The following is a 21,568-nucleotide window of genomic DNA, read 5'->3' as shown; positions in this document are numbered from 1 at the left end:
ATTCTCCTAAAGGTCAATCTTTCCGGTATGCCAAACCATGTCCTTTCTTGCTTTAAATGTTCTTCGGATATTATTCAGGCTATGGACTCTGAATGTAGGAAATTTTTTTGGGGCAATCTTACTCAAAACCCTATTGCTTGGAGCTGTATCTGTACTCCTAAAGATAAAGGGGGATTAGGCATTAGAGCTTTTTCAACTTTTAATCAAGCTGCCCTTGCTAAATTAGACTAGAAAATTCTTACTGAACCAACTAATTGGTGAGTTCGATTAATTAAAGCAAAGTATCTTAGACGTTTTTCTTTTTGGACTGTAAAGAAAAAATCATATGCTTCTTTTGCCTGGAAAGGAATTCTGGATTCAAGGAATTTACTAACTGTAGGAATGCGCCGGTCTATTGGAGATGGTAAGACTACTAATATCTGGTTGTTTAATTGGGCACATCCATTCCCTCTTCTGAATTTCATTCATGATTCTCAAAAGTATAGTATTAACACCTCTTAAGTTGTTGCGGATTATATTCAAATTTCCCATTGGAATGAGACTAAATTGAATGATGTTCTGCCTCCACAAGTAGTCAATCATATCCTGTCTATTCCCCTTCCTTATTTTCCCCACAATAATGAAATGGTTTGGGCTCCAACAGGTAATGGCAAATTTTCAATTAAGTCAGCATCTTCTCTTCTTTTATCAGAACGTTGCTGCTCATTCTAAATCTTAGCTCTTGTTAAAAATTTGGAAACAAAATTTACCTCCCAAAGTGAAAGTAAGAAAAGGAAAAACATCAAGCTCAAGTGTTTGCCAGATCTGGATAAAAATACTTTAGAGCTAGTGCTTACTCCAAACCACCTGTCAAAAGTAAAACTTGCAGTTATTTATAAGTGAATGAAAAGGCAGCTAAATTTTACCAGTAAATTCAAGTACTGTGCACACCAACAAGGAATAACATATTTAGTCTGGAAACCAGTGCTAATTCTATCCAATTCTCATGTAGGTATTCAGAATGATGACAGGATTCTACCATCTGTAGTTCAATCTTTCACAATTAGATATTGTCGGTTTCTGAATTGGGAAACTCAATTAAAAGTTGCCAAGGAGATGTCAACTATACAATAAAGATGCAATAACTAGAATGCAAGGGCAAGAAATTGTCAAGATAAAAAATCCAAAAAGAATGGCAACATGAAGAATTACTTCCATGACAGAATTTTCCATGTGTGAAAAGGAATGCTGTAGTTTTTCTTTGAAATAGTTACACCAAAAGATAAACAAAAGGCTAGTTTCAAAAGCTCCATTTTAAATTTTATTATTAGAAATCTAGCTTGTTAACCACTTTTTTTTTTTTGAGATGATAGCTTGTTAACCACTAAGCATCCCAGGTATAAAAAAAAATAAAAAATAAAACATACAGATATATCAAGAACTTCCCCAAGAAACTGGCTGATGAATAAGTAATTGAAACACATCTCTGCAGCTATATGCAATCCACATCTACTCACATGCTTTCACTCTGCTAATCATATTATTAATAGTGATATATCAAATCATGCTCTATGGGGGCACATTTGCTTTCTAAGTTGCCTCATAGAAAAGAAAAGAAAAGAAATCAGAAAACCTCTTACCAGTAGACAGGGCCAACTAAATGATAAGACTCTCCCTACCCCCTCAACACAACCCCACGTAATGCTAAACTCCAACTTCCACAAAATATCATAGGAAAGAGTCCACAAATGATAAATTCCTTTACTTTTATGATGATCTCAAGTAGAAAGAGTATTGCCAAGGTGTTAATTTAACCACCATTAATTGATTGGCTGCCCTTTCAACAACCTCAAGCCACTTAGTGCAGCTTTGTTTTGTCTCTTTCTGACTACTATATGGCATGACCAGTCTGTTCATTACTCAGTAATTTTTTCTTTAACACACAAGTGCATGAACTCTTTTGTCATTATTATGGCAAAACGCAAGTATAACCCACCTTTTCTACAACATTCTCTGATCTGGGAAAGTGCTACAGCAATTTTAGAACCAACAAGTGCATTATTCTTCACCAGGGCAATGTCTAACTATTGGTTAAAGAGGCTTAATCAGACGACATGAAAAGTGCATTATTATTTGTAATATGCATAAGAAATCTTTCAAGTCAGCCTCCACTATGCTTAAAGTTGGTTGTCATCAGCATTGTTTTCACTGAGAATATAAATATGGCAAAATGGTTTTTGAAAGAAATATTAAAGGATACTCGAAGCCAAAGATGCTCCTCCAGTTAGTTCATTTACTCTTGCAAGCAAGAATGGAGTAGCAGCATTGCCTGTTATGTTCTTATCCCTGCAAAATGCAAACTTCCTTTTAGTATGTATAGAAAATGAGCCCTAAATACTATAAAGTGAAAAATATTATGCACGGGCAGAACAAGTCCACCTAGCTTCTCTAAGAGCTGTCTGTATTGCAGACTCAATTAAATTTCCAGAAGCCGAGTGTTCTTTAGGAATTGGAACAGCAATCAACATTCCAGTTCCAAGCTCAAGTTTAAGGTTTGCATCTGTAAAATGAAAATATTTGAGAAGAGAAGGTATTACTCTAAACTTCGATACAATTTCTTCTAGGTAAAATAACGAATTACCTATAAGCCGAGCGCAATCATCTGGGGTATCTACACGGCAAGGCACCTAGATTTTGAAGTCACGATGGAATGCAGAACTCAGTTAAACACAGATTTATTTTGAAACAATGTATTGACAAGGAGACACAAACACAGAATGGTAGGATTTATTGTTAAGGCACCATTATAAAGCATAACATGAATCAATACATTGTTTTAGTATCTTGAGAACTTCTACCAAGTAACATTTTAAATAGTATTGACCATCGATACCTTGCAGCCACTTGCTTCTGTGAAAAATGCTGGAAATTCATTGGTCTTGTAAGCAGCTACACAAACTCCCTGTGTTTCCTGTTTAAAAAAGGTGCGACTTTAAATTGATAATCTTTTGGATATAATATAATTCCAATTATGTACATGGACATAGTTTACTACAGACCAAATATTCGAGGGTCCTTGGGATATCCAAAATTGATTTTACACCAGCAGAGATGACAGCTACAGGTGTCCTTCCAAGCTCAGTAAGATCAGAAGATATGTCCATTGCTGCAAAGGACAAAAACAAAATCTTATAACATTTTCCTACCCAACAGCACACTCCTTAAAGCACTAATCTTGCTACACACATCTCTGGCCCAAGGTCAAGATTTAAATAACATTAATTTCTACATATGAACCACATGAGGCAACAAAAACTGGTAGGCGTTATTAGGATGAGTTGCTGCACAGACACATAAGAGCGAAAGCAAAAACAATAGGTTTTTATAGAATATTAGTTCTTTCAAAAAATAGCTAAACAGCCTACACAATTCAGGTATCCATTTGAGGTACTTATATATGAATAATGATTTTTGCACATGTTAAGTCTCACTAATCACGTTTTTAGTTTTTCACTCTTTTCTTTTCTCTCTCTTCTTTTTTTTTTTTTTTTTTTTTTTGGTTTTACTGATAGGAAACGCTCATTAGAAGGAACAAGAAAAGCAATACAATACAGGGGACAAGATGTCAATAGCATGAGAACTATATAGCAGCAAAATACCAAAAAAAGAAAAAAAAACAACTAAAAAGAGACTAACAGATTGTAAAAAAGAATAATCTCTAGACTGAAGAAAATACCAATGCCAAAAGCAGGACCAAAAAAAAAAAGACGATTTTTACCCACAAGAGATCAACCTCTTCATCCCTTACTCCCTAAAATATCATCCAATTCCTGTCCAGCCCACACCACTAAAACACTGCCAACACAGGACCTCTCCTTAGCATAAGGCCCCTCTGTTTTCCTCCAATGAGCTTTTAACTTTCACTTATTAAGGCAACACATGAACTGGGATTGTCCCAGATCACTTGGATTTCCCTAAACAATCTTCGTCACAGGGACACAACAACTGGACAGTAAAGCAGCATGTGGATTCACCTTTCAGGATCTCTTTTACACATCAGACACCAATGGGTTGAGGCACCAAGAATGTCATGGGTCCTCTAAACCATATTGTGTTCATCATTCCATGAGCGCTAACACACGTACCTTGGGAGGTAATTTGGCCTTCCAATTTGCATGAGAGGGATATAAAAAAATTAAAAATTTAAAAAAAAATTTAAAAATTTAAAGAGAGAGAGAGAGAGAGAGAGAAAAGCTTTGATGCTTTGCATGAGAAAACTCCTAGTCTCCAACTTCCATAATTTCAATCCTGCCTAGACGGAACCAACAAGACATTTTCTAAGGCAAGACCTTATCCTCTTTCCTTACCAAATTTCCAACATTGAAGTCCCTACCCTTTTCCTGCGACTCTAATTTCATCTACCCAAATGATCTCTTTCCCCTTCCAACATGCCTTCCCATAGAAAATTCTGTCAAGCTTTTAATTCTTTTCGCCACAGTAATAGGGATACGAAAAAGTAAAAGTAAATAAGTTAATCTTCCCCCTCTAAATTCTTTTTTGCCACAATAATAGGATACTGATTGAATAATAGTTAATGTTCCCCCTCTAGATCGAGATACTTTGCTTCAATTGTCTAATCGTTTATCCACCTCTTCCAACATCAGATTCCAGAAACTCATTGGCCTCAAGAGGAGGCCAGAAACATTTCATAGGCCAATGTACCTATATCGTACACAAAGACCATTGCTCACTCCTCAATTTCTTTCTTTGGTATGTATCCCTGCAATTGAACATTTACAAATATTGATATTCAATCCTGCAACAGCACTGAAATATCCAATATGAAAAGCAAAACTCTCAGATACTAATCTCCCTTTGATAGGAAATAAAATTGTGTCATCTGGAAACTGCAATTGAGTGATCTCCACTTCATCCCTCCGAATTACCAGACCCCTTAGAAAATGCCACTATTTAGCTCTTCAAAAAAATGCTCAGACTGTCAACCACCGTAGTACATAAGCCAAAAGTGGATAACCCCCTACATGCTCCAAACTTTCCCCTTGTCATCCCATTAATTGAAATTGAAATGATTGCCAATATCAAACATACCCTTTTCCATTTCCTCCAAACAAACTTGTGCAAAAGAAAAATTCAAGAAATTCCAATCTAAAGGTCATAGGCTTTCCTCCACAGCCTCAGTATGTATTTCATAAAAGCATCTAAGATCTGCTGCCTTTTACAACTACCCTCGAGTTTGTAGTATAATTTCAGCATTTCCCTAGTGTAAACTTAGTAACGAGGATGACAAATCTCAGTAACGAGGATGAAAACACAGCCTCAGTATGTATTTAATAAAAGCATCTATAATCTGCTGCCTCTTACAAATACCCTTGAGTTTGTAGTATAAGTACAGCATTTCCTTAGTGTAAACTTAGTAATGAGGATGACAAAACTCTGCTACTTATTTTGTTTTCCATTTCTTATTATCGCAGAATACAAGGTAACTACACTTAAAGTATTTACTGAAGTGAATGATGACAAATATCATTGACATTGGCTCTTTTTCCTACGAGGGCCTCTATTTGCTACAGATAGACTACTTTGAGGCCTGCAATTTGGAGAAAACATGAATGTAGATTTGAGAAAAAACATGAATGTAGATTTGAGAAATATGGAGAAAATGATTGTGAGTATCATAGCATCACAAAAGATGGTAAAAGAATAAGCAAGGCACAGGTAGTCAAATATTAAAAAAGAAGGCTTCCATCATGATATCTTAGTAATATCTAACATCAAATGTATATACAACTGACTTACTATGCTCGCCATGTTGATGTACTCCTCCAATTCCTCCCGTTACAAACAATGGGATGCCAACCTGCAATAAGATGCACATTCAAAAGCTACCAAGCATATACATTCGTATAACAACAAACACATATTCTTTCATTTTACTTATACAAAGTGGGGGGGGGGGGGGGGGGGGAAGGAATTCCCAAGTAAAGCCAATAAAAGAGTATTTACCATATGAGCAAAAATCATGGTTGCAGAAACAGTAGTTGCACCGTTCCCTCTGGTTGCCACCTACAAAAGAGAGAACAAGTAACCTTGTAAAATTCAGCATCAGAAATGACCATGAAAGAATTACAATAATGGAGAAATTTTATAGAAAATGATAACAGTTAGAAAATCCCGTCAGTGTGTGAGTATGCAGTTTATTCCATAGGATCCAGCATTCTAATAAAACCAATAATATGTTACATACACATTTACAGAAATGCCGGCAATGCAAGTGATGGAAACCAACAATATAACCAGTTTTGGGCAATTCCCACCTCTAAAAGCATAAAGGTAAACTAAGACAATGATATTTGTCTCTCCAAATAGATGGTGGTATATGTATATGTGTGTATTTGTAAATTAAGCATTCGTTCTATAACCTCCAGTACAATAAATGCAATGCATAATTTACTTACAACATGTGCAATGTCTCTTCGAGCTGTCTTCTGAGCTCTTGGACCCAATCTGGCAAGCCTCTCCAGTTCTTCTATAGTTAGACCTACACAAAGATATTATTCTGAATCAAAAAAAAAAACTCATGTAATCAAGTCCCCCAGAGTAATAATCTGTAAACAAGTCCCTTAGCAAACGAGTATTATCAATTCATTATCATCTACCAGTATCTACTTTCCTCTGAATCAAAAGACTAAATCATAAAAAATAAAAATAAAAGCTCTAGATCCAATAAACAGAAACTCAAAAGGAGATCAAATCTTTTATGCTGACAAATAAAGCTATAACCTATTTTGAATTTGGTTGTTGCTCTAATTTTAACATTGTGACAGGTTATCCGGTTGCAATGATATACAATGCATTCTCCTTAAGTCTGTCAAAACTTCTCTTTCCCAAACCATATCCAATAGCCAACCGATACGAAGTCATACACCCACATGCATTCTCCAATTCGATATACATTGATCTAAAATGCAGAAGAAGAGAGTCGAATATAAAGACCTATGCAAGGTGTGCCATCCAAGATAGCAATGGTGGCAGGAACAGCCCCATTTTCCCTGACAATTGCCTCAACCTCCTTTGCAGTCTCCAAATTCTTGGGATACGGCATCCCTAGGATACATAATTCAGAAAAGAAAAAAGAAAGAACAAAAATTTAGCAGAGTTCCGAAGTATGGGGAGAATGAATGGGTTTCACTCACCATGGGAAATAATGGTGGATTCAAGAGCAACGACGGCACGCCCAATTGACAAAGCTTCGGAAACCTCTGGAGAAATCTTGATTAAGGCCACACCGTCCTTGAAAACAAGATAGCTCCCAGTGTGAAATTTGGAAAACAGGTTAGCAAGAGAGAGAGAGAGAGAGAGAGATAAAGTGAATTGGGAGGTCACCTTGTTTGGGTGGGAGGGATTGAAGTGTCTGCTGATACTGGACAGTCTTGAGAGAGCTGAAGACGACGACGACGCCGACGCCGACGCCATGCTTGATTGATACTACTCGATCGTCAGATGCTAAAACACCCCAACCCTTTTCTTCGGTAAATAATCAAGTCCCACCGATCAATAAATTACCCAAACAAACTTAAGCCTCTTGATTTCAAAGCTCCTATCGCTTCGGTTCAAAGTTCAAACTCCCCCGTCACTTAAAAAATTTCCCATTTAAGTCTCTGACAGTTATACTGTATAACTTATACATGTGCGCTTCTAATTTCATAACATGTATATCTTTATTCTCTCCGATTTAAAATAGAGCCACTCTAGTCCAATTATTAATTTTTTTGTTAATTATTTTAAATTAATAAAATAGCTCCATTGAGTTTCCTTATAGGATGATGGTTTATAAATTGAGAATACAAAATTATCCCGTATGTGATGAGAATTTCAAAATATATTAGCAAAAAAGATAAGGATTTGACAACATTGATTTTTTTTTTTTAATAGAAAATAGATAACTTCATTCATTTATCTATTGTCAAAAGGCACGTACATCAAATACTGTCTATACCAAAATCATAAATGGTATAAGCTACCAGACAAAGGACCCTCACTGCTAACACATTCGCTCACTTATTGAGCCTAACCACAAGAAAGAAAATGCTCCCTACCAACTTCCCATGAAGTAGTAACTTGGCCGCCTAAAAACCTCAATTGGTGTACAACTAGAGAAACTAAGATGAAAGTAGTAGAAAACTCAATTTCTAGTATTAGGCAAGGAAAACTGGAAAAGCCTAAAGCTTTCCCTTGCCCTTGTCGCTAGGGCTGGGATCAATACCAGTAACTGCAGGGTAAGAGAATCGTAAAGCAGCGACATTCGACTTCTTGCTAGGGCGATGATTCTTGTTCCTACTCCCAAGTAGCTTGCCCGATTTCAAAAACACCAGAGTGACATCCATCCAGATACAAAGGAGGTGAGCCTTGAAGGCAGTATGGTTGACCAGTCGGCAGGTCAGAGGCTTCCCAATCAGAAAAGATTTGGAAGACCAACGATAGCATCAATTGATCACAAGCGCAAGGGAGGCAGCACAGCTTGACACGACCCGCCCCGAATTTCACCCTGAAATCCGAGGTGGCCCTGTGGGCCCACCTTAGGGATAGCTCTACCAAAAATTCGGCAGAGTCACCCCTAAAATGGACTACCCAAAAACCTGTAAAACACACAAAAACACTTCAAGCAAACCAACCTTATACTCCTGGAGCCACCCTGCTCCCAATTACCAACAACTCCACTTTCACATAACACAAAACTCAACAATACTAATCACAAAGGTTATCAGAGCAATACTACTATACACAGGGATGTAAAAAGAAGAGTAAAGGATCAAGGGATCCTACACTGCGGAAGTAGTGACAACTATGCCTCAAATGTCATGTACGCCTGATCTCCACTAATTCGCCTGCAAACTGGGCATTAGAAACCGAAAGGCCCAGGGGAAAGTGGACGAAAAACGTTAGCGTGAGTGGACAAGAATAAACAATTTAAAAGAAAAAGGATTTCATACTTTCCCACATTTATTCTCTTAAAAATCTGATGCATGCAACCATAAGAAAACACATTTAGCTTTAAATCCAAGAATTTCAAAACGATAAACCGACTAGCCTCGCAAGTCACAACATTCGAAAAGATATATCGTAAAACCGAAATCTCGTTTCTCAAGAAGATAAGACTAGCCCCGCTAGTCAAGCACAATAAGATATGGGGAAGAAGTATCACCATACGAAAGAAGGGAGCCTCCCAGGCTCGGGTCGGAGTGTCCCACACTCTGGAGCACCCCATGCTCTGCTCGACTCACCCGCGAACACATAGTAAGCAGGGAGGAGTACTAATAAGGCTCGACTACACCCACGTGAGGAGGAGAACTAAATGACGACCCATGTATGGCGGGTAAAAACTATTCAAATCCAGCAAATCTATAAGGCTTCCTCATAAGTCCCGCAAATAAAGAAAACACGGGTACGATTCCCAACCGTACCCGGAAATTCTCGTAAAAAGTCGCATAAATCAACAGCGTGTCCCACATGCTAAAAGAATGATTAGATCATCATTCAGGCATTCCCAATGCCAAAACCGAAAGTCGAATAAATAAATAAGAAATAACTTCATCAAAATCCCATTTCGAAAATCTTTCCAAAAATCTCAAATCAATGAATAGAAAGATACTTAATTCCGGAAATCACCTCGGAAAATTACTTCAACGAAATTTAACATAAATCACAGACTCAAAATCGAGCATAACAACTTCAATTCGAAAATCCAATTGACATCGTAATAAAATATTTAAATCCGTTTAATATGCTTGATAGATTAAAACAATAATTTAAGTCACTAATTAATTTCCCAAATCAAATCAAGACAAATCAACAATAATTTCCCAAAGGCAAAATATAATATCATGGATTAAATAAATAAATAATTAATTCGGGAAAAACATTTGCATGCATCCTTATTTAAAAACAAAGGTCCACTCACAGTACTATTGGGCGACCACGCAAACGAGTTCCTTCATTTAACCGTAGCTCGCGACATCATCCTGTACACAATTATATTTCCGTAAACGGCAATCCGATAAAATAAATACAAACCTAAACGAAACCCGAAAATCCCTATCTCCATTACTTCTCAAATTCCACCCAAATCTCTCTCACAATACCAATTCCTCAATTAACATATTCCACAACGAAAACGAGGGAAATCCGACTGTCGGATTTCCCACAATTCAATCTCAAAACTCCGAACTTCGGAAAATCACAAACAATTCCAAACTCCTCCAAAATTCACCAAACTTCACATACAAGCTCTACAACATTTCTACAATTTAATGGGCTAAAAACTGAAATTAAAACACTGCCCTACACGCCTCCACGCGCCACCAACAGTGGCAGCGCGTGGGCCCCACGAGCCGGCGGCCACCACCTCCGATGGCCACCAAATTTTGGCAGCACCACCTACTCAACAGACCCAACATTTTTCACAACTACAACAAGTTCCAATTTTACCTGTAAGTGCTCCAAATTGGCCGGTGAAATTTTTTCAGAAAAACCCAAGAACCCTAGAATCTGAAATCGTCGATTCAACCTCCACACTGCAAATCGTGGCTCAAGGCTAGGGGGGAAATGATCCTTGGCAAAAATCGCACCTTCGACACCGGTGTGGTGGCCGGAATCGCCGGAAATCGACGAAACCTCCGTTTGGCTACAGTAATCTTCGGGGCTCAATTCCGAGCTCCTCTGGCCGAGCCACCGCAAAACACCACCGCAGCCGTGACAATGAGGAGAAGGCGAGCTTGCCGATGCCTAGATTCTGTCGTGGGTAGGCCGGAGAAGGGAGAAATCGGAGGAAGAAGAAAGCGGACCGAAGAGGAAGAAAGGGTCGGGAGAGAAGAGAGAGAAAAGCCGGTAGGTTTCCAAAAATGGAAACTTATCACAGTAACTTCTTATATTTATATAAACTTACCATGAACAGTAACTTTTACATTTTCTCTTATAACTTTCGCATACAAACTCGGATTTTTACGTACCACATATGCACGCGCTCGGTTTAACGTCCTCTACAACTTCCATGAAGAACATTTTCTCAAATTTTGACCCGAATGAAAAGTCAACTTTTAGGGCCACTAAAAGTATCGAAACAGAGTAAAAAGTGAAAGTAATTGTCGTTTACCGTCCAAATGACTAGTAAACCGATAAATTTAGGTTCTGGACGTAACACAGCTAGCGATGATAGTATCAATGGAGGCCATGTGGCTGAGTGAGGGTTGAGGGTGAGAGACGTAGAGAAGAAAACTAGGAGATCGAAGAGGAGGCGACAGCGCCGTAGAAAGCTAAGGTGAGAGAGAAAATCTCTCCTAGAAATTTTTTTTTTCCCAATTATTTTGACAACATTGATTGAAATTGATAAGTATAGGGATACCCGTGATAAAATTAAAAAGGGTTATTATCACAAATGGTACCTGAACTTATCCTCTATCTTATCGATGATACCTGAACTTCAATTTTGATCACAATCAGTACCTAAACTTTTCGATTTCATTTTAAATGGTACCTAAGGCCACCTTCGGTCACTATTCCGGCCAAAAAAGAAAACAAAAAACAAAAAAAACAAGTTCAAGACAAGTCTATTACCAAAAAATCATCACTATATATGATCGCAACCCTCGAAATCATCAAAAATCATCACTATGATCGCCTTCCATGTCGTTTTTAGTCGGAATAGTGACCGGAGGTGGCTCTATGTATCATTTAAAATGAAATCGAAAAGTTCAGGTACTAGGTGTGATCAAAATTGAAGTTCAGGTACCATCGATAAGATTGAGGTATAGTTCAGGTATCATTTGTGATAATAACCCAATTAAAAATGTAAGAGCACAAGTGATTTAGGATATAAAGGTCAGAAAGGTAAAATGAGATTTGCTCCAGAATTATGATTTCTTACTTTTTTAATGTAATTAGTTGACCATTATGAATATTACGTATTTATAAGTTTCCAAATGTATAAGTTTGTATCAGTATATTAGGAAATATAGAGAATAAAATCATCTCAGAATTCTCGAATCGTAAACTCCCTTGCACCCCCACATCCACACACACACACACACTATAAAGCCTTTGGGTGTCATTAAAGCTTCACCAAAAATTGAACTCTCTTCAACTTTGGAGTGGAGGAGGCTGGGGTCTGAAGAAAATCAAGTGTCAGTGAAGAGATTGACATGGCTTTTGGGCTGGTTTCGACTGAGAGAATGTTGCAACATAGTGCTTAAATGTCTAATGTTGGAGTTGGATATAAGTGGTCGGGCTAGTTTGGGGTGTTAGATGCAACAACCACTACGTTGGAACAAGATTTGGGTTTGGAACCAAAGTATAAGGGTCAAGAATCTCAGTCGGCTTTGGTTAAGGCGGTGTCTCCACCGTCTGGAGCCTAGTCTCCAATCAAACCCAAGGATAAGGAAGAGGAGAACGGGCTTGGGCCTTTGGGCCTTGGTTATGATGTATTGGGTTACCTAGTCCCATGTGCAAGACTGCAGCTAGTTTATGGGCTTGGGTTTGGGGTTGGCTAACATCATTTTGTGGTCATTTTGATGGCAGGCACATCTTAATTTATTAGTATTTTTAATACACCAAATGAGGTCTCCAGCAAGCTTACTCGTTTTAATTGCTTTGAGTGATGTATCATTTAAGAAGTTATGATTTTCTCTTATTAGTCGCTTGATTTAAAGCAAGCGGCATTTGCCGATTTTGTAAATGCTTGGCCCTCAATTGATGAATATTATCTTTTTTTTTTTTTTAAAGGTGTTTGGAACCCAACCTATCTGGGAGGCTCAGGCCCATCCGCGGTTCCATTTACTTTATTAATAGTAGAATTTTGCATCAGGGGAGACATAAAACCTAAACCCCGCGCTACAGGAAAACAGTGACAATAATCCTCGTAGAGAATATCCTGAATAATAGCAGGAGTCTCATCTAACCAAACATCATCAATAGCAAAACACTAGCAAGGTGTGCAAGCCTATTTGCAACACCATTTGCTTCCCAGTAGGTATGTTGAATTCTAAGTGATTGAAAAGAAGAAAAGTACTCTTTACAATCATCTAAAATTCTACTTACCTCCGAAAGATTCTCCTCCTCACTTTTAAGTGCAGCAATTAAAAGGGTCGAATTACTCTCAATATCTATGTCTGCCCAACCTTTGTGAATATCAAGATAGAAGACGATCAGCTCTACATGCCTTTGTCTCCATACTAAGGGCTGAGTGTGCATGTAAAAAAGGACTAGCCATGGCCGCGATTCCCCTACACTCATGATCTCTGACTACTACACCAATACCTCCACAACCATCATCCACACGAAAAGCCCCATCAATATTGATTTTTAGTCTGCCGCGAGGTGGATTCTGCCATTTAGTTAATGGCCTTTTCTTATGCTTTCCAGCTCTACAATTAACCTTCTGATACTCCTCCAACTGTCTGCTGTACCATTGTATCATGCACATAGGCTGACAAACACCATCATTCCAAACCAAGTTGTTCCTTTCCGTCCACACAGTCCATAACGCCATAAAAAATAATTCACATGGTCCTCTACTAGGCCATCAATCTGGTCAAAGATCCAATCCCTCACACAACTCCCAGGTTGCACCATTGTGTCTAGCTTCAATGGCCCACACATCCAAAATCCACTAAGAGCACCACACTTAATAAACAAATGCATGCTAGTCGAAGCCTTGGTATAGAACACACAATTATAATTAGGTAAAGAAACTCTACGTGATTTTAAGGCTGACCTTGTAGGTAGAATATCTCGTAGAAGCCTTCACATGAAGACTCGGACTTTAGGTGGGACTACAGCCTGCCATGTCTTATTCCAATAACCTCGGAGAGCATATCCATTATTGCTTGATGACACTACTGATCTTGCAGCAACCTCCATAGAATTCAGATACACGTAGTAACCACTTCTGACACTATACTAGCCTTTCTTGTCAAAATGCCAAACATAACGATCATTGGCATTATGTAGGCTCAGAGGGATAGCAGCAATCCTCCTTACCTCCTCCTCCGTGAATAACTCCCTCAGCAAGTCACATATCCATTCTTTATTTTCTTCGTCAATGAGGGCAGCCACTGTCCAGTCTTCTGTAACTTCCATAATTGGTGAAAAGGGTTTAAACGAGTACGGCAAGGGCACCCATGGATCCCTCCATATAAAGATATTTAACACGTTTCCCACTTGAAACCGAAGGCCTTTTTGGAGCACCAACCTACCAGACATGATGCTACGCCATGTATAAGACGCTCCTCCCTTCAAAACAGCTTCCATGAAGGAATACCGAGGATAATATCTAGCTTTTAGGAGGCGAGCAATGAGAGAGTCCGGTTTGTGTATGAGCCTCCAACCTTGTTTTGCCAACAAAGCCAAATTGAAATAATGCATATTCTTGAATCCCATACCTCCTTCATTTTTAGGGCAACACAACTTATCCTAAGAGAGCCAATGAATTTTCTTGCTATCAGTTGAATCTCCCCACCTGTGATGCCTCAAAAATTCGTATTTATTTTCCAAGGATTTTTCGGAATCTAAATTCTGATTTTTGGACGATTTCGTGGCTCGTAGATGGAGCGGAAGTGTTTCGGGAGAATAATTATTCGAAGAATATGGTTTTAAGGGGGCTGCAAAGGTTGAATTTTTATTCGTTGGGATTCTCCAAAAACTTCCTTATGAAAGTTGTAGAGCGCGTCGATACGAGTTCGTGGACATGTGGAATGCGTCAATCGGAGTTCGTATGAAGAAGTTAAGACCATTGGAAGAAGTTTCCATTTTGGTATAAATAAGGAATTTCCGAAAAATCATTTCATAATTTCACTTTCCTTTTTCGGAAAGTTTCTTCTCTCTCTCTTCACTCTCGGCTGCACCTTCAGTATCGAAGAAACCCGACTGACCCGACCGGAACCCAGAGGATCCGACCAGGATTTTTTGTAGAACTCCAGCGGTATCCGGCGACGAAACTCTCCAGATCAGATCGCCTGCTTGCTCTGGTCATCCCTGTGGTGTCCTCTAGCAGCGATTCTCGGTGGTGGCAGTGCTAGAAGGCAGCGAAGATTCGTGTATTTGAACCCGATCTATTCTCCGATCTCCGACGTCGGCGAGGCTTCAAGTCTTCTTGGTTGAGCTCAGAGCAGCCTCCTTGATAGATCCTTGGTGGTTGTTTGGATCGATTCACGTGAAACTTGGTTCAACTCGGATTGAACAGTAATCCACGGCTTGTGAGGTAGTTTTCGATCCTTTATGCTTGTTTTCTAACTTCAAGCTAGTTATGAAAATTCACAAGCATGCTTAGATGAAACTTTTTGATGTTGGGAGGTTTGTGAAATAATGAGTTTTGACCGGCGGCGGTGCGCCACCACCTGTGGCAGCGTTCTGGTGGTTTTCCGGCCATGTAGGGAACTGTTTTTGTATTATATATGTTCTACTCGTTGATACGAGCGTTTCGATATATAATATGCAAATTTTAGAGTTCGAATGGATTTGTTATGATTTTTACGGTTGATTTATTTGATCCGTGAGGATTCGAGCTTCCGATCGACTTGTGGTTTGGACACATCTATCGTAGAAGTGTTCTGGAGACTTAGGGAGGTCTCGAATATAGTTTCGCCTCAATTGGAGTTACTTTTGGGATTTGGGTTCAAAACGGGGGTTTCGAAATTTAATCACTTTGTGATTCGTGCACTGAATCAAGACCCTATGTGTTCAGGTGCTTGTTGGACTTGTTGAACGGATTTCGATGATTGTGCTTTTTTGGTTCTCTTGTGAAGACGCAGCGGGATTCAAAGGTGAGTAAATCTCACGATATTTGTTATGAGCATGATCAATATTTGTTATGAGCGAGATTACCCCATTGTCTTGGAGTTATTAGGTTAACTATGACTACAGTTGGTATTAGTGGTATTCCTGAGTGAATGACTACGTACATATATATTTGCGTGATATATATATATATATATGTATTGGTGTAATCTGTGTGATGAGTTGGATGATTGCTATCTGTGTGATGACTGATGAAATTGTGTATTGAGTTGTGATTGTAGGATATCATGTGTTGAGATACCATGGGTCTAATATGACCGTCTTAAGTGAGATTTAAGATATGGTAGCTTTTATAGGAATATCTATGTGATGAATCGATGACATCAGTATGATAAATCTTTGTGATGATTGTCATGTAAAGCTTGTGTGGAAATATCTGTGTAGCTTGTGTAGGAATATTTGTGTGATGATTGCTATCTGTGTGATGACTAGCAATGAATCTATGTGATGATCGCTATCTATGTGATGACCGACGATATCTGTGTGATGAATATGTGTGATGATCACTATCTATGTGATGACCAGCGATATATGTGTGATTATTAGTTGGATGATATATGTGTGATGATCAGTAGGATGATGGCTATCTGTGTGACGATCGGTGAAATCTGTGCGATGATCAGTGTGATGACTGCTCGGTAACGGAGCTGAATTTGTTATTAAGTTAACAATAATCGAGAAGACTGCTGTAATGGTCGGGGCTACCTACAAATATCAGAGTGTGAGATTACGATGACTACTTTGACTTGAATTGCTTGACTTAATGTGACTTCCTGAACTAAATTATATGCAGGGGTTATGTTAGGTCCATAATTACCTAATAATTATTCCCCTAATCTTGCACTTTTGCTTAGCCTTTGTGTTTATTTATATCTATTTATTATGTTTTCCTTATCATGCTAGGAAATGATGGAGAAGCTTGGAAATGCACTAAAAAGTCAGTCTTAGGACATTTTCCTACTCCGGCTAGGAAAAACAGAGCAAGGCAAAGAAGGAGGAGCGGCAGACTAACCAAATGAACTCCGAATGAGTTGAAAATTTCCAGATCCATTCTAAACATCCTAAGGATCATTTGTTACGAAGAGTGTAAGAGCTAGTTCAGAGTGGAAGGGCTTCAAAAGATCGTTACAAGTTTCTGACTAAAAGATGAAAACTACGAAACCGGAGCTGTAATGATTCCGGCAGCATTTTCGGCCACACCACGGTGAATTAAGCTCTGAAATTTTACCAGGATGATCTACACTCATGGAAGAACATTTTTTATGAAGAAACCTAAGGCCAATTCCTAAGTCTCCGTGGAGATTCAATTGAAGGAAGAAAGGAGAAAAAGGAAAAAAAAAGGGTCAATGAAGGTCAATGCCGAATTTCCAACCATTTCTAGCCAAGGACATGTGTGGGAGGCATGGAACAGCTGTTGACTAGGGTTAGAGAGTTTAGGTGGGAAGACTTTAGGTGTATGTTATTTTGAAATCCAAAATTTGAAGGATGACAAGGTCCTCCTCTTACATCTTACACCCTTCTCTCCCAATGACCCTTCTATCCGTACTTTATCTCCTCCACCAAAATATCTATGGGCTTCCTAGGTCATTTTCATGTAGAGTTAAGGATTAGATCCACATTTTGTGCTTACACATTTGTTTTTTACATCTAGCCCTTCATTTCCTTTGATCTCCACCCTCCATTCATCACTTTTGGCCTATAAAAACACCCTCCCCTCATGGTGGACGTTTTTCATGTTCTTCTCTCACTTTCTCACACATCTCTTCACACATTTCTCTTAGTTTCATAGCTTTAGTTCATAGTTTCTTAGTTTTGTGTAGAGATAGGTGTATAGCTTCTTGGGTTCTTGGTTTTTCCTTACCAAAACCCAAGTATCTATACACTTTTGATCAATCACAACTCCAGTTTCACATATTCGAGTCTTGCTCATCATACTTCTAAGAGACTTTGTGGAGTTGCATGGTGTTTTTGGATCCTTTCTCTTATTAGAAACCAAAAATACCATGCTAGGAACATTTCTCACCTTATTTTGCATCTTGGAGGGTAGAAAGTGTTCTTAGAGGTACGGTTTGGTTCTTTTTGGAACCAAACCCGTGGGTATTTCTTCCTTTATCTACTATTTTCTCTCTTAACTTGATGCTTTACAAGTTTATGGCTTTAATTTATGGAACTATGAGTTGTGAGTAGAATAATTTTGGGGCTAGGGTTTAGCCCTAGCCAAATTTGTTTACAAACTATGTAGTTAAATTTAATATGGATCATGCCATGAATTTTTACTTTGCTAGTTTAATTGTTCATCATTTATGCTTCTTAGATTTGTCACCTAAGGTTGGTAAATGTTGATAATTTCATGGAAGTATGCTAGGCTTGACAAACTTAGTAAACTAAAGCATGTTGCAAATGTAGAAATGGTAATCTTGTGATAATCAAATAAGGTTGTTTGGGTCCTTACAATTGAGCTTATCATGTGGATGTGGCTTAGGTGTCCGATAATCAAGGGATCTTAGCTTGCATCTACATAGGTCCACTTGTGTCTGATAATCAAGGAATGGGTAGAAACTAAAAGGATTGTAGGAGAATTATGTCCGATAATCAAGGGGTAGCTTCAATACATTCTCTAGTATAATTGTTTCTTGGTTACTCGATAATCAAGAGAACCGAGGGGGATTCCATCTTGGCTTGAGCATGTTAGATTTCGTTACTTAGAATTTGCACAAAGGAGGTTAGGTGTGATGCCTTACAACCCCTTTTATCTCATTTGATCAAATCTCTTTCACTTTGTTAGTTTATTTTGCTTTATTTGCACTTTAATTTTAATATAGTTAAAATTAACTCAAAAGCCGATTCATTACTATCCATTGTTAATATCACTTTTGGTAGTTAGGCTTCCAAAGGGCCAAAACTATTGAACTTGTGAAAAGTAGACTTTGCATGTGTTTTCTAGGTTTATTTTCGCGGTGATCTAGTTAGGGTGGAGTTTCCCCCAATCTCTTGGGTACGATACTCTACACTTTCCCTTACTAAAACTTGACCTTCTACACTTGGAAGTAAGGAACATCATACACAAATTTGCACACACTTTCACACTCAATGATGTCTCCAACAGGTTACTATGAATTGTTTTGCATGTTTTGAATTGTGATTGCTTTGCTTCTTCTTGATTGTATTGATTGATGGTTTTATTTATCTTGAAGACCATAGTGGTGAAGCTCTGTGTGAGGATAGGAAGGTGATTCATTATTTTCACCTTGATGTCATGTTGATGACAAAAAGCTCCTAAGGGGCGGAGGGAATGAGTGTGATTTGGAATTCGCCGTAGTGCGTTAGGATGGCGTCAAACATTGCTTGAGGAAGTCTTGTTTGACCGAAATTTGTGTAATTGGATGCTAGGATTGAGGTTCTGAGCATGAGGCTTTAGTTACCAGTTGACTTCTGTAAGCACAATATGGAAGGATATGGAATGGATGGTTGTAGGTGTGAGATGTGTGCTTATCGTTGTTTAGGTTGTGGTGACTTAAGAAATGTGTTTTGCTTTGTGGTTTTGAGTTTACTCATACGAGCTTCATAAGCTTACCGGATTTGTTGTGTGACAACCCGGTGCACTATTTAATGGAATGGTGTAGGGGTTAATCCTGCAGGTCAGGGTAATCGTGGCTGAAGCTGAGGTGGCGCCTTTGCAGCTTTACGGTAGGAAACTATCTTTGTGACTTTACCGTTGATAAGGACTTCCGTTGTATAGTTACTCTAAGCAGCATTTACGTTTTATTTTGTTGTTGACAATTTAATTAGTAAGCATTGTAATATATGACTCTGTGGAGCGGGTCAATATTGACATAATGGGTTTATGGCATCAATATGTACTTGGGTTAAAAGGGAAAAAGTTTCTAGGTATTTTGTATTGATGGCTGAACGTTCATGCATATGTAATTATGGGATTATATATATCGATTTTCATGTGTGTAAAATCAGGGGCGTGACAGTTTGGTATCAGAGCGTAAGGTGCATATTTGGTGACAATCAATACTCGAGTGATGGCCCGTCTGCAGCGGATCCCTATCTTATGCTCTTCAATATTGATATAGTCATTGGGTATGCAATGAGTGTAGGAATGTGAGTCTTTAGGGTAGTGTTGGCTCAGTGAACAAGTTGTAGGAGATTAAGGTTGCTTCTAGGAGTTATAGTCTTTTGAGGAATGAGGACCTTTAGATTTAACTCTTGTTTACGTTGGGGATAGAATTGTATCTTCTGACGTAGTGTGTGGTTGATTTAGTCATAACGATGACTTATACTTGTGTTTGAAGATTTTACAAGTATTAACCAAGGTTGCTATGCTCCTTAGGTTATGGATTCACAAGGAGGACGAGCTAGGGGTCAAGGTAGACCCAGAGGCAGGGGTAGAGCTCGAGGTAGGGGCAGGATCCCTCCTGTTGAGGATATATTCGAGGCTGTCGAGGCATCAAATGTTGGGCTGCTTGTTCCACCTATTGTGGAGGTTGCGAATGTTGTAGATCCCACTCGTTTGTCGAAGTTGGCAAAGGAGATTTCGAGGTTGGGAGGAGTTCCATTCCAGGGAGGTACGGATCACATGTTGGCGGATCAATGGATCGAGAACATGAAGACCTACTTCTAGATAGTCGTCTGCGACGACATTGAGAAGAGAAAGATTGCCACATTTATGCTCCAAGGAGATGCACGGGTGTGGTGGAATGGTACACAAAGAGTTATGGATGTGTCCACCATGACTTGGAATGAGTTTGTGGAACTATTCAGGAAGAAGTACTTTCCGCCTTCAGTGAGGGAGCAGTTGGAAAGGGAATTTATCTCATTAGTCCAAGGGACTAAGAGTGTGAGGGAGTATGAGGCTGAGTTCTCAAGGTTGTATCGCTTTGTGTGGCAGATGGATGCTGAGAGCTTAGCTATGAAGTTTCAGTGGGGACTGAATGCTTCAATCCGACGCGATGTCGCTGGTCTGGAACTGAAGACTGTGGAGCTCATTTTCGTTAAGGCTATGGTCATTGAGCAGGAGAACTTGACTTTCCAAGAACAGGAGTCAGCTGAGAGGGACCTTCAAAGGAAGGGAAAGGAAATTGTTGGGAGCAATGAAGGGACAGATAATCAGGGTGGGTTCTGGAAGAGGCAGAGGACTCATCAGCAGGCGCCAGGTAGAGTGGCAGCTGCACCTGCTGGGGTTGCACCTAACGGGCAGGTGGCACCCTTAACATGTTATAACTGCAAGGAAGTGGGCCATATGGCGAGGCAGTGTTTGAAGCCGAAACCTAGGTCATGCTATAATTACGGACAAGTAGGGCATTTGGCAAATGAGGGTACCTGACCTCAGGGTATGAGACAGAGGAATCAGTAAAGGCAACATCCTCAGGGACATGTGAGGGTGGTTGCTATTGGCCAGCAAAACGCAGGGGTGCAAGGTACCTTATCTGCTTGAATTTAATCTTGTGTAGATGAAGTGCTTACCTGCTTGAATTTAATCTTGTGTAGATGAAGTGCTTCTCTGCTTGAAATTAATCTTGTGTAGATGACTTGTGATAGTAGAGTATCGCATCTCTTTGTGTTAGTGTAGTGATGGGTTTACCTGACGTCTATAGTTAGACCTTTGTGTGTGGTATCTTTTGGGAAGGGGTGATCGTTGATCATTATGTATTGCGTGTTGCATATTTCACTTTTGTGGTAGTTGAAATTCCTTGCAACCCTGTGTGTGCGCAAT

The 21,568-nt window shown here is 39.0% G+C and overlaps 1 protein-coding gene across 3 annotated transcripts; it reads right to left on the bottom strand.

Moving 5' to 3' along the window:
* Window positions 1-423: 423 nt before the first annotated feature.
* LOC112168119 (pseudouridine-5'-phosphate glycosidase) lies at window positions 424-7,680 on the bottom strand. Of its 3 annotated transcripts, XR_002924071.2 has the most exons (14): window positions 7,384-7,680; window positions 7,194-7,290; window positions 6,994-7,104; window positions 6,456-6,538; window positions 6,004-6,063; window positions 5,797-5,857; window positions 3,039-3,145; window positions 2,873-2,950; window positions 2,621-2,666; window positions 2,419-2,539; window positions 2,240-2,325; window positions 1,976-2,059; window positions 750-846; window positions 424-585 (listed from the first exon to the last, which is right to left on the bottom strand). XR_002924071.2 is itself a non-coding variant. In XM_024305240.2 (13 exons), the coding sequence occupies exons 1-13, from the start codon at window positions 7,471-7,473 to the stop codon at window positions 833-835; spliced, it is 1,038 nt and encodes a 345-aa protein (XP_024161008.1). In that variant the 5' UTR covers window positions 7,474-7,679; the 3' UTR covers window positions 703-832. The 3 variants fall into 3 exon arrangements, 1 of the variants encoding a protein (XP_024161008.1); XR_005800839.1 differs by lacking the exon at window positions 424-585 and having other exon boundaries at window positions 703-846; window positions 1,976-2,063; XM_024305240.2 differs by lacking the exon at window positions 424-585 and having other exon boundaries at window positions 703-846; window positions 7,384-7,679.
* Window positions 7,681-21,568: the final 13,888 nt, after the last annotated feature.

The sequence above is a fragment of the Rosa chinensis genome, chromosome 5 (genome assembly GCF_002994745.2).
Source record: "Rosa chinensis cultivar Old Blush chromosome 5, RchiOBHm-V2, whole genome shotgun sequence".
In the NCBI taxonomy this organism is placed as follows: domain Eukaryota; kingdom Viridiplantae; phylum Streptophyta; class Magnoliopsida; order Rosales; family Rosaceae; genus Rosa; species Rosa chinensis.
The sequence above is the reverse complement of the archived record's forward strand: the minus strand, read 5'-3'. Positions and strand labels throughout refer to the sequence as shown.